Source organism: Schistocerca piceifrons, chromosome 2 (assembly GCF_021461385.2).
Source record: "Schistocerca piceifrons isolate TAMUIC-IGC-003096 chromosome 2, iqSchPice1.1, whole genome shotgun sequence".
NCBI classification, from domain to species: domain Eukaryota; kingdom Metazoa; phylum Arthropoda; class Insecta; order Orthoptera; family Acrididae; genus Schistocerca; species Schistocerca piceifrons.
The window spans coordinates 1,021,559,876-1,021,573,786 of NC_060139.1; the positions used below are offsets into that span (position 1 = coordinate 1,021,559,876).

General features: G+C 42.9%; 1 protein-coding gene across 1 annotated transcript in view; it reads right to left on the minus strand.

Annotated features, from left to right (window-relative positions):
- LOC124776084 overlaps positions 1-10,638 on the minus strand; it is a 55,018-nt gene extending 44,380 nt beyond the window's left edge. Inside the window, exons 1-8 of the mRNA XM_047250926.1 lie at positions 10,503-10,638; positions 7,260-7,393; positions 7,012-7,170; positions 6,763-6,940; positions 5,053-5,450; positions 4,808-4,966; positions 4,599-4,727; positions 1,486-1,801 (exon numbers count right to left, since the gene is read on the minus strand). Of these exons, the coding sequence (XP_047106882.1) occupies positions 1,486-1,801; positions 4,599-4,727; positions 4,808-4,966; positions 5,053-5,450; positions 6,763-6,940; positions 7,012-7,170; positions 7,260-7,393; positions 10,503-10,590 (1,561 nt within the window). The 5' untranslated portion in view covers positions 10,591-10,638. The remainder of the gene's footprint in view (positions 1-1,485; positions 1,802-4,598; positions 4,728-4,807; positions 4,967-5,052; positions 5,451-6,762; positions 6,941-7,011; positions 7,171-7,259; positions 7,394-10,502) is intronic.
- Between the last annotated feature and the right edge of the window lie 3,273 nt (positions 10,639-13,911).

Consider the following 13,911-nt stretch of genomic DNA (forward strand, 5'->3'; position numbering starts at 1 on the left):
GTAAAACACCATTTACATTTAGTTTCTTGTTACTGATCTAGTGAATCAAATAAAACATGTCCGAGACGTCTATCGGTAGTAGTTTTCCAGAATATCCATATTAGCTGCATTTTGTTAGTAAGGATACTGATGAAAGATATGATAGGTAGACTACTGGCGGTTCTGGTATCTGGGGATGGGGCAGAAAAGACTCCTAGTTAAGGGATTGTTTTTATGCTCTATATGAGCTATAAAATGGCGGGGGGAAGACTGAGTGCTAGCAGTGCACTGAGGCTAAACAGTTAAAATGAGGTTATAAAAAACGGAAGGCCTATTTAACTTCCCGTCAATACAGACAGAATACTAGCCTGAATTTTAGGAGGAAGGGGTGAAAATCGATACTTCATTTCCTAAACATTGCTATCCTGACATTCAGCTGAAGAAAGCTTACGGAATTCACGGAGAACCTAAGTCTGAATGACCAGACTGGTATTTGGAATCCACAATTACAGAATACAAGTTCAGGTCTTCAACCAGTGTCACACTTCACTCAGCATAATCATTATTTTATATCAAATTAATTGGTGTGCCCATTTTCAGCAACAAGTGTGTAAGTACGCGATGTATATATTCAGACGGCTTTTTGTTGCAATCAAATTTTTACTAAAGCTCCAGAGGCGTTCTGTCTTCTTATTTAAGCCATCGGCAGAGCATTTAATATAGTACTCGTTCCTCCAGCCTAAATCTGCTATGACCAAATCTGTGGAAACTCAGATTATGGCAGCACAAACGTATAAACTAATAAATCCACTAGACTCCTTAATCTATAAGGCATCTGAAACGTGACTAATATTAGGTGGCCGGCCACGGTGGTCTAGCGGTTCTAGGCGCTCAGTCCGGAACCGCGCGACTGCTACGGTCGCAGGTTCGAATCCTGCCTCGGGCATGGATGTGTGTGATGTCCTTAGGTTAGTTAGGTTTAAGTAGTTCTAAGTTCTAGGGGACTGATGACCTCAGTAGTTAAGTCCCATAGTGCTCAGAGCCATTTGAATATTAGGTTGTAGCAAGCAACAGGCATCAATATTTTTGAGATCTTTATTTCATATGTTGTTAGAAGATGAGGGAGCTGAAATGCTTATATGCATCTATTACGTCTCACAGAATATGAATCAACGACGCTAGCACTAAACATTGAGTGTAATGACTATGAACTTTAGCTTGAGAATGCATGCAGACTTCATGAGGAGTTAAAAAAATGGCAGAGCTGAAGCTGCGAGACAGAGGGGAGAGGGGGGCAGGGAATGGTGTTAGTCATGCCTAGATAGCTCAGTCGGTAATAACACTGTCCGTAAAAGGTAAGGTCTGGATTGGAGTCCCATCCAGTCTCTCAGTTTTAATGTATGACCAAGTTTCAAAAGTGTAATATCAGTCACGTAACGCCCCCTGTCCCTTTAGGTGTAGTACAATAAAATTTACTTAAGAAGAAGCCTGTGGTAAATAACTTACGATTGAAGACGAAAGAGTCGATGTAGACAAAGTTGTGCCTCTTCTCGTTGAGCGACAGCTCGTTGCCGTAGACGTCGTAGCGCGGGCCGATGAAGAAGCGAACGAAGACGTCGACGTCCTTGTCGCTGGTGACCTTGACGTGGTAGTTGAAGGGCTTGTGTGTCAGGCGCGGGACGCGAGCCACGACGTTCAGTTTGGCGCCCTCTTCGATGCTCGCCACCGGGATAGCGTTGTTCAGCTCGAAGTCGTAGTCCTCGAAGTAGGTGACCAGCTTGTCGACCGTCAGGCTCTCAACTTTCACGCCGGGCAGAGACAGCTGGTGAGTAAAAAACGGAAATATTGTGAGGCTGTTTCAGTGCTTACATACTGCGTCACTAGGTCTGCTGGAAGCCTTGAAGCTGCCATAAAAATAAGTTATATATATATATATATATATATATATATATATATATATATATATAACATACGGTTTTGGGTGGGCCATATATGTATATATTTATTATTATTTTTGATTATTCCCTTTTAACAGAGCGACTGAACTTTAAGTCATGATTTCTTCTTCATTATTCGTTCTTCCCAGATTCTCTTCATACGTTCACTGTGTTCTCTCTTGCGTTCTTCCGACCATCTTTTTCCCGTTCTGTTCTCCGTGTGTTCTTGATTAAGTGTGTGTTTCTGTATGATGTTTCTAAGCTCTTCTCTATTGTTTTGTATGGTCCCCACTTGTTTAATGTCTGCAGCCGGCCGGTGTGGCCGTGCGGTTCTAAGCGCGTCAGTTTGGAACCGCGTGACCGCTACGGTCGCAGGTTCGAATCCTGCCTCGGGCATGGATCTGTGTGATGTCCTTAGGTTAGTTAGGTTTAAGTAGTTCTAAGTTCTAGCGGACTGATGACCTCAGTAGTTAAGTCCCATAGTGCTCAGAGCCATTTCTGTTTAATGCCTTTTTCTGTTTTACTGATGCACTTTGTCTCGTTTTTGCTCTTGTTTATTATGTCAAAGATTTGCCTTGTGAGCCTGCTATTATTCATCCTGCTGAGATGTCCATAACATTTCATCCTTCTCTTTCTAATGGTGTCTGTTATTGTTTCCGTGTCTTCGTAAATCTCCCTAGTTGGCCTCTTCATCCAAATTTCTTCCCGAAACATTGGTCCATATATTTCCCTCGGAATTTTTCTTTCCTGCTTTTCAATCTCTCTGATCTTCGTACGACCATGAATCACTGTGGTTTCTGGCTTTTCAATCTCTCTGATCTTCGTACGACCATGAATCACTGTGGTTTCTGAAGCATAAAGTGCTTCTGGTAGGACTACTGTATTGTATTGCCTTAGTTTCGCATTGACAGAAATAGATTTCTTATTATATTGATTCCAAGTGAGCTTATATCCTTTATGTAATCTGGAGATTCTATCTTTAGTCGCTATTGAGTTCAGTCCTGGTGGTTGGATTATCTCTCCTAGATATCTGAAGTGTGCAGCTTGTGTCACTTTCCGATACTGAGTAGTAATGGGAAGATTATCTACAGGTTTGTTTTCCATATACCGTGTTTTGTCGTATGAGATTTGTAGCCTAGTTTTCTGTGAGATTTCGTGTAGTTTTTCCAATGCAAGTTTGGCTTCCTCTCTATTGTTCGATAGAATGCCAAGATAGTTCTCGAAAGCCAGGCACTTCACTCTGATTCTCTGCTCTTTTTTAATCCCAAGCTGAATTCCTTTTATTTCCTTTTCCCATGGCCTCACACTTTTTTCCAGGCACGTTTTCTCTGGTGTTTCAGCATATATTTGCAATTTAGTTTTAGCACTGTGTAGCAAGAGTCAGCGCAGGCAAGTAATGCTCGTAGTGTCTTTCGTGTGACGCACAGTGTCGTTGAAAAGCGTCCGTTTGTTTCCCGTTAAAAACTAAACTATTTTTAAACCGTAATTTTACGTACCCATTCGATAGTGCGCTGCACTAGTTCGATATCTCTTTTAGCGATATACTCATATATTAACAGGGACAGTAAAACGCGAGGAATAACCAGTACTCCAGCAATGACAGTTCTACCCCGGCCCACGCCGACTGCTACCGCCAAGCTCGCAGCGCTACCGAGTTGCTGCTGGATTGTTGTGTTTATTCTTCGTATTTTACTGTCCCTGTAAATACCTATCGCTAAAACGAATATCGTACTAGGCTAAACTGGGACCACTCTATGGAATGGACACGTAGAATTCCAATTTAAACATCATTTTGTTTGTAATGGGAAAAAAACGTCGCTGTTCGTTGACACTGTGCGTCCCTTGAAGACGTGGTGAGTGGTATCTCTTTGTCGTGAATCCTGCTACACAGTGCAAAAACAAAATTGCAAATTATGCTGAAACACCAGAGAAAACGTGCCTGGTGACTCTTAGGAGATGCACTCTGTATAATGTAATGTAAGTGATGCACAAAAAAAAGAAAACATGCATGTCCAAAGGAACTTTGCATCGTACTTCTGAACAACACTGGCACTCCAATATCGTACTCATACGCCGCCACCGTACAAGCGACTTTCGGTTATAATTGTTTCCCCTGCCTACGGAAAAATACATATGTACGAGTGCAGGTTGTAGGACACATTTTTTACGACATATGGGAGATCGTGTCTGTCCGAGAGTCGTCCCCGGATGGCTTAACGGTGAGGTGACGGCTTGCAAGAAATCCAGGTTCGAGTATCGGTCTTGCACAAATTTTCACTTTCGCCATTCCATTATACAGCCGACGGTTGTCCCCACTCCCAAATGCGAACACAGTTCATGCTTCTCACATTTCGTTAATACCACGGCTAGGAAATACGGTGGCTCCTCTGTTGTAAATTAAAGTGCTTAATCTTGAAGCCAATGGAATTTCTGATGTGGCTAGTAGCTGCCGATCCGAAAGGAAACTTGCAGGTGTGAACCGTGTAAGGCCTCTGAACAACGTGAGGCAAACAATTAACAATGTCACACATTTTGTAGGTAGCGGCGCGAAAAATGTGTATCCGAGAATGATCTGAGTATTTTCTGCAGATTACTGAAAGAAGCTACGAATGATAATATTATAGCCGGGAGTGAACTATTTAACTGTACGCAAACTGTACGTTAAATGTCTGTGTCTCTTACCTCTTTCTGTGAGTAAGGTGGAAGGTGTTTCTTGAACTGGTCCAGTATCAGCGCAATTCGCTTAACGATCTTGTAGTACAGAGGAGACTTGAAAGTTGATGCTGGTCTGTCCAGGAGTGAGGGATCCTGCTAGGAAGAAAGTATATTTATTATAGTAATGTAGTGTCGAATGAACTTTAAGAAACCAAATCATCATTTATACTTCATACCCCGTGATGATGGTCACCGTCGTGTCCCAGGTACTTCAGAAGGCCGTTGTAGAATGATCCGTAGTAATCCCTGTTGATGGAGTCTGCGTTACCTTCCACGATCCGTCCAAAGATCTCAATGCTCAGTGGGTCGCGAAGAGAGTATTTCTTGAATTCGGACTGCAAATAGAGATGTAAAATGGTTAAAGACAGCTTCTAAATTGACGTTGAAGATTATTGTGAAATAAGTGCAGGTTCCCACTTACGTCAAACACGGAGCCGAAATCGACCGCTTCCCAAAGTCTTCTCTCCAGTGTGCTGAGGTACTGGACGAATGGGCCGTAAGGCTTAGATCCGGGGACGGGTTTCTTGTAGTCGACGGGTTCGATGTCAGGGAGGTGGTTCGAGAGCCTCTCCAGGTAGTAGCGGCTGAGGGTGGCCTTGATGCCATAGTAGAAGTGGTCCCCTCTGCGGGTGTAGTTGGCCTGGTTGTACTCGGACAGCTTGGCCCAGAAGGGATAGCGGTAGTGTATGAAGTCGAGGTAGGCGCCCAGGCCGATGTCCTCAGTGTAGTAGGAGAGGAGTTCGTCAGCGTTGTGGGCGCGTGGGTAGCCACTATAGTTTGCGCGGATCACGTATGGACGGTCCTTGTCGAAAGTCTTGCCTGTTGTGGGATCAAGGACACTGATCATTCACTCATGTAACTACTGACTTATTCTTTGTACATGACCTGCGATAGACATTCCGAAACTGATTACTGTAAAGTAAGACTCTCCAGTTCTGTAAAGTACTTTTAAGGCAAAGTCAGAATACAGACAAGGCTGCATAGGAGCAAAATAGCTTATGGTCTGCGTCCTTACAGAGTCATCTTAGCGAGTCTACATTTGTATGTTGATCTAGAAGCTTTCGAATTACTGCGAAAACATGAATACCAAACTTTTACAGTTTGAGATTATTAATCTGGAAGCTGGTCGTGTGCACAGACTAGAAACCATATCTATCAAACAATTGCAACCATGTCGGTATTCTAACTCCTACTTTAAATAAATTTAAAAGTGTGCGACATCGGTTATGAATGTACAACCAGTTGCTATCAGTATTTACACTACCAATGTCTAACAGAACTGTTGCTGCTGCATATAAGCCCTTTGTGTGTTCTCAAGCTGCAGATCCAGTCTGGTTCTCTGTACTGTTATCGGTTAACAAGGAAAGAAGTGAATATATTGCTTCATTTACATTTCAAATTTAATTAGCTCATATTATGTAAAGCAAATGTTTCATCAGTGTCTGTAAGACATGTGTGCATCTATACTTACGCCTGTTGTATTAAGACAGTACATGGAACATGTGAACTTTGTAATGCAATTATTCCAGTTAATGATGCCTGTTAGTTAATCGTGTATCCTAGCTGTAAATCAAATGTGCTGCATTTGTCGTAATTACAGGAACACGTAAGTTCATTCGGTACGAATCTGATACATTTAAGGACCGTTTGTGATGAACTTTTAGAGAATTTCTTCTAATTAAACATTGTTGCACAAATTTAAAGAATCATATAAAACCCACTTTCACCATACGGAGAGACTGGAGTACAATACAACGCAACGTCGATTAGACGTCTACGATGGCATTAGACATTTAGTCCACTGCTGTACAGAGAAAGTGAGGGAAAAATTATGGTAGAAATTACCCTTTACCACATATTCTGCTTTGACTTGAGAAATACTGACATAGCTTTCTGTGAAGAAACGAAATACCAGTGACATCATGTCGCCTGGTGACGTTAATGGTAACACCTATATAATTTCAATAGATATGACTTGCGGGTTGTAATATCTTTGAAACTCCGAACTATTACATTGGCTACTAATACTGAGACCAGGAGGAGACCACACTATAGCGCTTGAGTAACGAAACGCGAAATTACTTTGCATTGTAAACAAAGTATATTGAAGAAAGTAGAATGTCACGCATACCTTCTAAGGCTGCTCCCCACGCCTCCCTGATGACGTCGGAGCAGACGTAGAGCTGGGGGTAGATCTCGTAGAAGGGCGGCAGAACGACGTCGAAGAGGTCATCGCGGTGCAACTTAGCGACGTTGAGTGCGTACACGAACAGGCCCTCGTTCAGGTGTTCCCTGGCCCAGACGGCGGTCTGTACATACAAAGCAAGCGTCAGATTCCTTCTACTGCAGGCTGGTACTCGGAATGAGGAACGGTACCCACCTTGAAAAAGGTGTCGAAGTCCTTTGCTTGGTACAGGATGTCGACGAGCGCCTTAGCCTCGAGCTGGTCGTACTTGTGGTGCACCGAGAACTGCTCTCCACGTTTCTTGAAGAACCCGTGTGCGTAGTACCTTAAGTACGTCTTGACGAGCTCTGGGTCCTGCAACAAAGGATATCCTCAGCAACACAGCACTTGCCGCGAATAAGCTCAGCCCAAACGATATTCACATGTTTCTCTCCTTTACGTACCTTGAAGTCTCCAGCGTGATCTTCAAGTTTAAAGGAACTCGCGATCTCCTTCAGTTCAGGGTCGAGTATAGGTTGTCCGACGTGCCATAGGATCTGAAGAAGTCTCTTCTGCCTGAGGAGGAAGTCCTTGTCAGCTGCAAAATGTGATACAATGTGGTCAGTTTATTCATGCACAGTTGTTACACTATCACGAATGATAGCATTAATCGTAACGCGACTGAAGCCGTTTCCTTATGTAATGCAACAATTTTTTAGAAAATCGATTTTTGGTTTTTTATGTCACCATTAGATGAACGGTGGCTGTCGCAATGGCAGATAAAATAACATGAGATTAACAGGGGTATTAGGTAACAGAGAAAGCCATGATATCTAACAGAATCACTTTCTAATAGATTCCGTCCAGCGTGCAGAACTTGTCCGTGTTAGGTACATTAGATGACTTTTTAATATCAAAGGATACCTGAAATTCCGTGGGTGTGCAACTACTGAGAATGTCGCTTGATACACTTTAAGTAAGCGCGCTGAAAACTAGCAGCGTCACTGTACAGCGATTATCCTCATACAAGCACACTATCGGAATACACATTGTTTTTGTCGTCCATTAGTGATCTCTGTGGCGTCATACTACCAAGTCACAGCGGTATGAACCGTCAAGAGATAAAAACTTAAGTTGGATTTGTATCTTCAAATCTAAAATCAGAAACAGTATTTCAAAAAATTTTAAAACAATTTTTGTCTTGTGGCTGTTCATAAGTAGGAATGATATATGGCATATCTGTTCGTGAAAAACGTTTCTACCGTTGTTGGCGAGGATGCGAAAATTCACGAGAATAATCCACAAAAAAGATTGAACTTTATCATGAACGTAATATTTAGAGCAAGTGAAATGGATGCTCATTAGAAATGACACTCCTTGCCACAGAGTGCAGACTATAATGACCATCTGATATTAAGAACAGAGGGAATATTATCACTCGTTTCTGAAATATTCGTCGCAATGGAATAACGTTCTGTGGTCCTACGCCAACGTTGTGGAAGAGCATGTATTCCCTGCTGGTTAAAGCTCTTGTCCTGTAGGCGTAGCCATGTTTTCATTGCATGACTGACACTCTCATCATCTTCAAAGTCTGTTCCCCTTAGAGAATCCTTAAGCGGCCCGAAGAGATTGAAGTCCGAGGATGCCAGGTACGCGCCGTACGGTGGATGAGGCAATGATGTGTAGCTGATCATGAAGCTCTGTTTTTGCATTGCCGGCCGAAGTGGCCGTGAGGCTCTAGACGCTGCAGTCTGGAACCGTGGGACCGCTACGGTCGCAGGTTCGAATCCTGCCTCGGGCATGGCTGTGTGTGATGTCCTTAGGTTAGTTAGGTTTAACTGGTTCTAAGCTCTAGGGGACTAATGACCTCAGAAGTTGAGTCCCATAGTGCTCAGAGCCATTTGAACCATTTTTTTTGTTTTTGCATTTACTGAGGCTGTAACTTTGTTTACCAGTCAGCCACCTGTACTCCTATCAACTGCAGCATTGCCACAGACTGCAGACAAACGTTTATAGATGTTTACCACGGTTTCTTTTTCTGTACACAAGAATTCGATAACACACGCTGCTTGTGACGTGAGTCCTATGTAGACGCCATTTTGACGCTTTACTAAGGATCTACCTTCTGCCAGAGTGGTTCGAAACGTCACCGGCGTACAGGAAAAACATCAAATGTGAGGCACCAACAAGGACATTTGTCTGTGTATATTAATGGCATTTTGTAAAACAAATGTGGGGCATCACTTATTGGACGACCCTCTTGTCACACATAGTGTATGTGTGTGTGTGTGTGGGGGGGGGGGGGAGGGGGGGGGGAGGAGAAGGAAATCGGCCGTGCCCTTTCATCGGAAACATCCCGGCATTTAACTGAAGCGACCTAGAGAAATCACGGAGCGTCCAAATAGTCTTCCAGAATGCGAGTTCAGAGTGGTAACCACTGGGACAAGTTACTCGATTTTCCGTGACGTCGTCAAAATGATGTAGTTGCATGAAGTAACAAAGTAAACAGTTACAGATAACTTTAAAACTAAGGCAGCCACAGCTAAAGCAGTTCTAAATAAATGGTTGACTTTTAATACGGTGTAACCCGTGTTTACATACAGATGTTAAAAGCTTAAAATATAAAACTAAACGAAGAGACCAATAGTCCGCAATACCTGTATTTATTGAAGTCGATTAGAGACTGACACATCCGGTTTCTCAATTTTTGAGATGCATCTTCTGGTGAATAGAATGCTACGTCATATGGTATAAGGGGCTATTACAGTACGCCGCAGAGTAACATTTGGCGTGGCTAGGCAAAGTTCTCAGTCTTCTTCAGTTGATCAAACCATCGTCATCGATGAATGTTCAGTCTGAGTTAAAATATCGGTGGACTGTCATCCCTTAAGCGATTAAAACACGTTCCTGTGGGTCTGTGCCGAGCGCCGTCCGTTGCTCGATATAGGTCCACAGGTCAAATGGTGACCGCTTATCGGTATTTTAACACAGACTGGGCATTGATTACTGATGATGGTTTTACCAGCTGAAGAAGGCTGAGAACGAGTCCTAGACACGCCAACCGCTACTCTGCGGCATTCTGTAATAGCTTCTTACAACATGCGACCTGTCATTATATATACCAGAAGATGTAACATAGAAGTTGCTAAACCAGTTGCGTGAGTCTCTAGTCGACTTCAATAAATACAGCTGTTGCAGACTATTGGACTTTTCATTCAGGTTTGTACTTCAAGGATTTTAAGCGGCACATGTGAGCACCTGCTACACTGTATGAATACTCAATGAATTACGTAAAGCTAAGTAGTATTGGAAAGAGCTGGAAAGAAAATTGTTCCTAGAATGAATATTGTTAGAAGGGTCATATTAAGGACAGACAGGAAGATACTTTGCAATAGCTTACAAGCTTTGTAAGCAGCGACAGAGTGGATAGTATGAGAGCAGGAAAATCCGCAACACGTAAAACACATTATTTATATTGGTGGGTGTAGTAGGAGCTAAGTGAACAAATTTTTTTTGTTGAAAATAGGATGTTAAATTAATATAAGGACAGAGCAAATACAGGAAGAAGACAGCAAAATGTTGATGGAGGAAACTGCATTGGGTCAGGAACAAACGACGAATGTGAGTTATACTGTACGTCTGCCTCTAGTAGCTACTTGCAGCAACACAATGGGCGGATGTCAGGGGGTTGTTGGAAGCTGACTTACCAGCGACGTGCGGTGCAGGGTTGATGGTGGCGGAGGCCAGGCCCAGAAGGGCTAGAGCGGCCAGCAGAAGTGGCACGGCGGTCCTCATGGTGCTCGTCGTATCCTGTGCGTCTACGCCGAGTCGACGGTGGACGTGCGCCGGCGCCCGCTTTTATACGAAAGGCGAGTGGGTGTTGACGTGCGCCGCGCGGCCTCTTCTGCCCCCCTCCCCACGGGCCAGCCACACGTGGCCCCTGCTACTTCCTGATAACTCAAGCCACTAGCCCTCGGTTCACTTTTTGCTCCTAGCCGACACAGTTCCTATTGCCACACACGTGTCCCTGTGATACCGTAGCGCTGGGAAACTGCTCCGGACTTAGAATCTCAAATAGTTCGTCTCGAGAAACGCAACGTCCCTGTACGATTTACGCCATTTATAAGTCTAACAGTCTTCATCTTGTGGCACTGGTTAAGCACTGTACTCCAATTATTATTAATGTTGTTGTTGTGGTTTGATGCAGCTCTCCATGCTACTCTATCCTCTGCAAGCCTCTTCATCTCCGAATAATTACTACAACTAACATCCTTCTGAATCTGCTTAGTGCATTCATATCTTGATCTCCCTCTGTGATTTTTACCTTCAGCGCTTCCCACCAATACTACAATGGTGATCTATTGATGCCTCAGCATGTGTCCTACCAACCGAGACCTTCTTCTAGTGAAGTTGTGCCACAATTTACTCTTCTCCCCAATTCTATTCAGTACCTCCACATTAGTTACGTGATCTACCCATCTAATCTTCTGCAATCTTCTGTAGCATCACATTTCGAAAGCTTCTACTCTCTTCTTGTCTAACCTAATTATCGTCCATGTTTCACTTCCATACATGGCTACATTCCAAATAAATAATTTCAGAAAATACTTCCTGACACTTAAACCTATACTCGATGTTAACAAATTTCCCTTCTTCAGAAACGCTTTTCTTGCCATAGCCAGTCTACATTTTATATCCTCTCTACTTCGACCATCATCAGTCATTTTGCTCCCCAAATTGTAGCCGTCCGCTGTGGCCGAATGGTTATAGGCGCTTCAGTCCGGAACTGCGTGACTGCTACGGTCGCAGGTTCGAATCCTACCTCGGGCATGGATGTGTGTGATGTCCTTAGGTTAGTTAGGTTTAAGTAGCTGTACGTTCTAGGGGACTGATGACCTTAGATGTTAAGTCCCACAGTGCTCAGAGCCATTTGAACCAACCCAAATTGTAAAATTCATTTACTACTTTAAGTGTCTCATTTCCTAATCTGATATCCTCAGCATCACGTGATCTCCATTATCCTCGTTTTGCTTTTGTTGATATTCATCTTATATCCTCCTTTACAACACTGTCCATTCCGCTCAGGTGCTCTTCCAAGTCCTTTTCTGTCTCTGATAGAATTACAAAGTCCTCGACAAACCTCGTTGCTTCTATTTCTTACCCATGGATCTTAACTCCTAGTCCAAATCTTTCTCTGGTTTCTTTTACTGCTTGCTCAATATACAGACTGAATAACATCAGGGATAGGCTGCAGCCCTGTCACACTCCCTTCTCAATCACTGCTTTCCTTTCATGCCCCTCAACTCTTATAACTGCCATCTCGTTTCTATACAAATAGTAAATAACCTTTCGCTCTCTGTACTTTACACCTGCCACCTTGAGAATATGAAACAGGGTATTACAGTCAACATTGTCAAAAGCTTTCTTATTATTATTGTTAATGTTATTACTATTATTGGGAGCGAACTCTCACAATAAGTGGAAGACCTTAATCTGTCATTTGGCAATGTTGTTCTCGAGCAACATCAAAATTGCACACTATTTTCTGCAACATGGTTCAAGTTCCCTCCTTGGTTGGGTAGTAACGCTTGCGAGAACATTTAAGCTGTTTTCTTTTTTGTCATCAGTCTTCTGGCTGGTTTGATACAGCCCGCTACGAATTCCTCTCCTGTGCAAATCCCTTCATCTCAGAGCATCACTTGCCGGCCGCGGTGGTCTAGCGGTTCTGGCGCTGCAGTCCGGAACCGCGGGACTGCTACGGTCGCAGGTTCGAGTCCTGCCTCGGGCATGGGTGTGTGTGATGTCCTTAGGTTAGTTAGGTTTAAGTAGTTCTAAGTTCTAGGGGACTTATGACCTAAGATGTTGAGTCCCATAGTGTTCAGAGCCATTTGAACCATTTTTGAGCACCACTTGCAACGTACGTTCTCAATTATTTGTTTGTGTATTCCAATCTCTGTCTTCCTCTAAATGCTTTGCCCTCTACAGCTTCTTCTCTTACCATGGAGTCATTCCCTGATGTCTTAACAATTGTCCTATCATCATGTCCTTCCTTTTTTTTGTCAGTATTTTCCATAGATCCATTTCCTCACCGATTCTGCGGATAACTTCCTCATTCCTTACCGTATCAGTCCAGCTAATTTTCAACCTTCTTTTGTAACACCACATCTCAAATGCTACGATTCTCTTCTGTTCCGGTTTTCCCACAGTCCATGTTTCACTAACATACAATGCAGTCCTCCGCACGTACATTCTCAGAAATTTCTTCCTCAAATCAAAGCCTATGTTTGATACTAGTAGACTTTTCTTGGCCAGGAACGCCCTTTTTGTCATTGTGAGTCTGCTTTTTATGTCCCCCTTGCTCCGTCCCTCAGTGGCTATTTTGCTGCCTATGTAGCGGAATTCCTTAATTTAATCTATTTCATGATCACCGATCCTGATGTTAAATTTCTAGCTGTTCTCACGTCTGCTACTTCACACAACTTTCGTGTTTCTTCGATTTACTCTCAATCCAAATCATGCACTCATTAGACTGCTTGTTGTTTTTAGCAGATCCTGTAATTCGTCTTCACTCTCAGTGAGGATAGCAATGTCATCAGCGAATCTCATGAGTAATATCCTTTCAGTATCAATTTTAATTCCACTCTTGAACCTTTCTTTTAATTCCGTCATTGGTTTCACTGAGGACAGAAATGTCATCAGCAAATCTCGTCACTAATATCCTTTTCTTTTGAAATTTAATTTCATTCTTGAACCCTTCTTCTATTTCCTTCATTCCTTCTTCGATGTATACATTCAAGAGTAGGGGAGGAAGACTACATCCCTGTCTTACACCATTTTTAATCCGAGCACTTCGTTCTTGGTCTTCCACTCTTATTATTCTCTTTTGGCTCCTGTACATGTTGTATATTACTGAAATTTCTCTATAGACCAGGAGGAAAAGCAAACAGCATCTCCTGTGCTTTTGACTCAATATGATATGGCAATTTTTGTCACTGGTCGTAGTATGAGCCTAAAGGGAAGATGTAGTCTTTGATCTCAGGGATACTCCACTGCAAAATGCAGTTTTTGTCACTGGCCAGAGTATGGGCCAATAGGCAAGATGTATACTTTAATCTC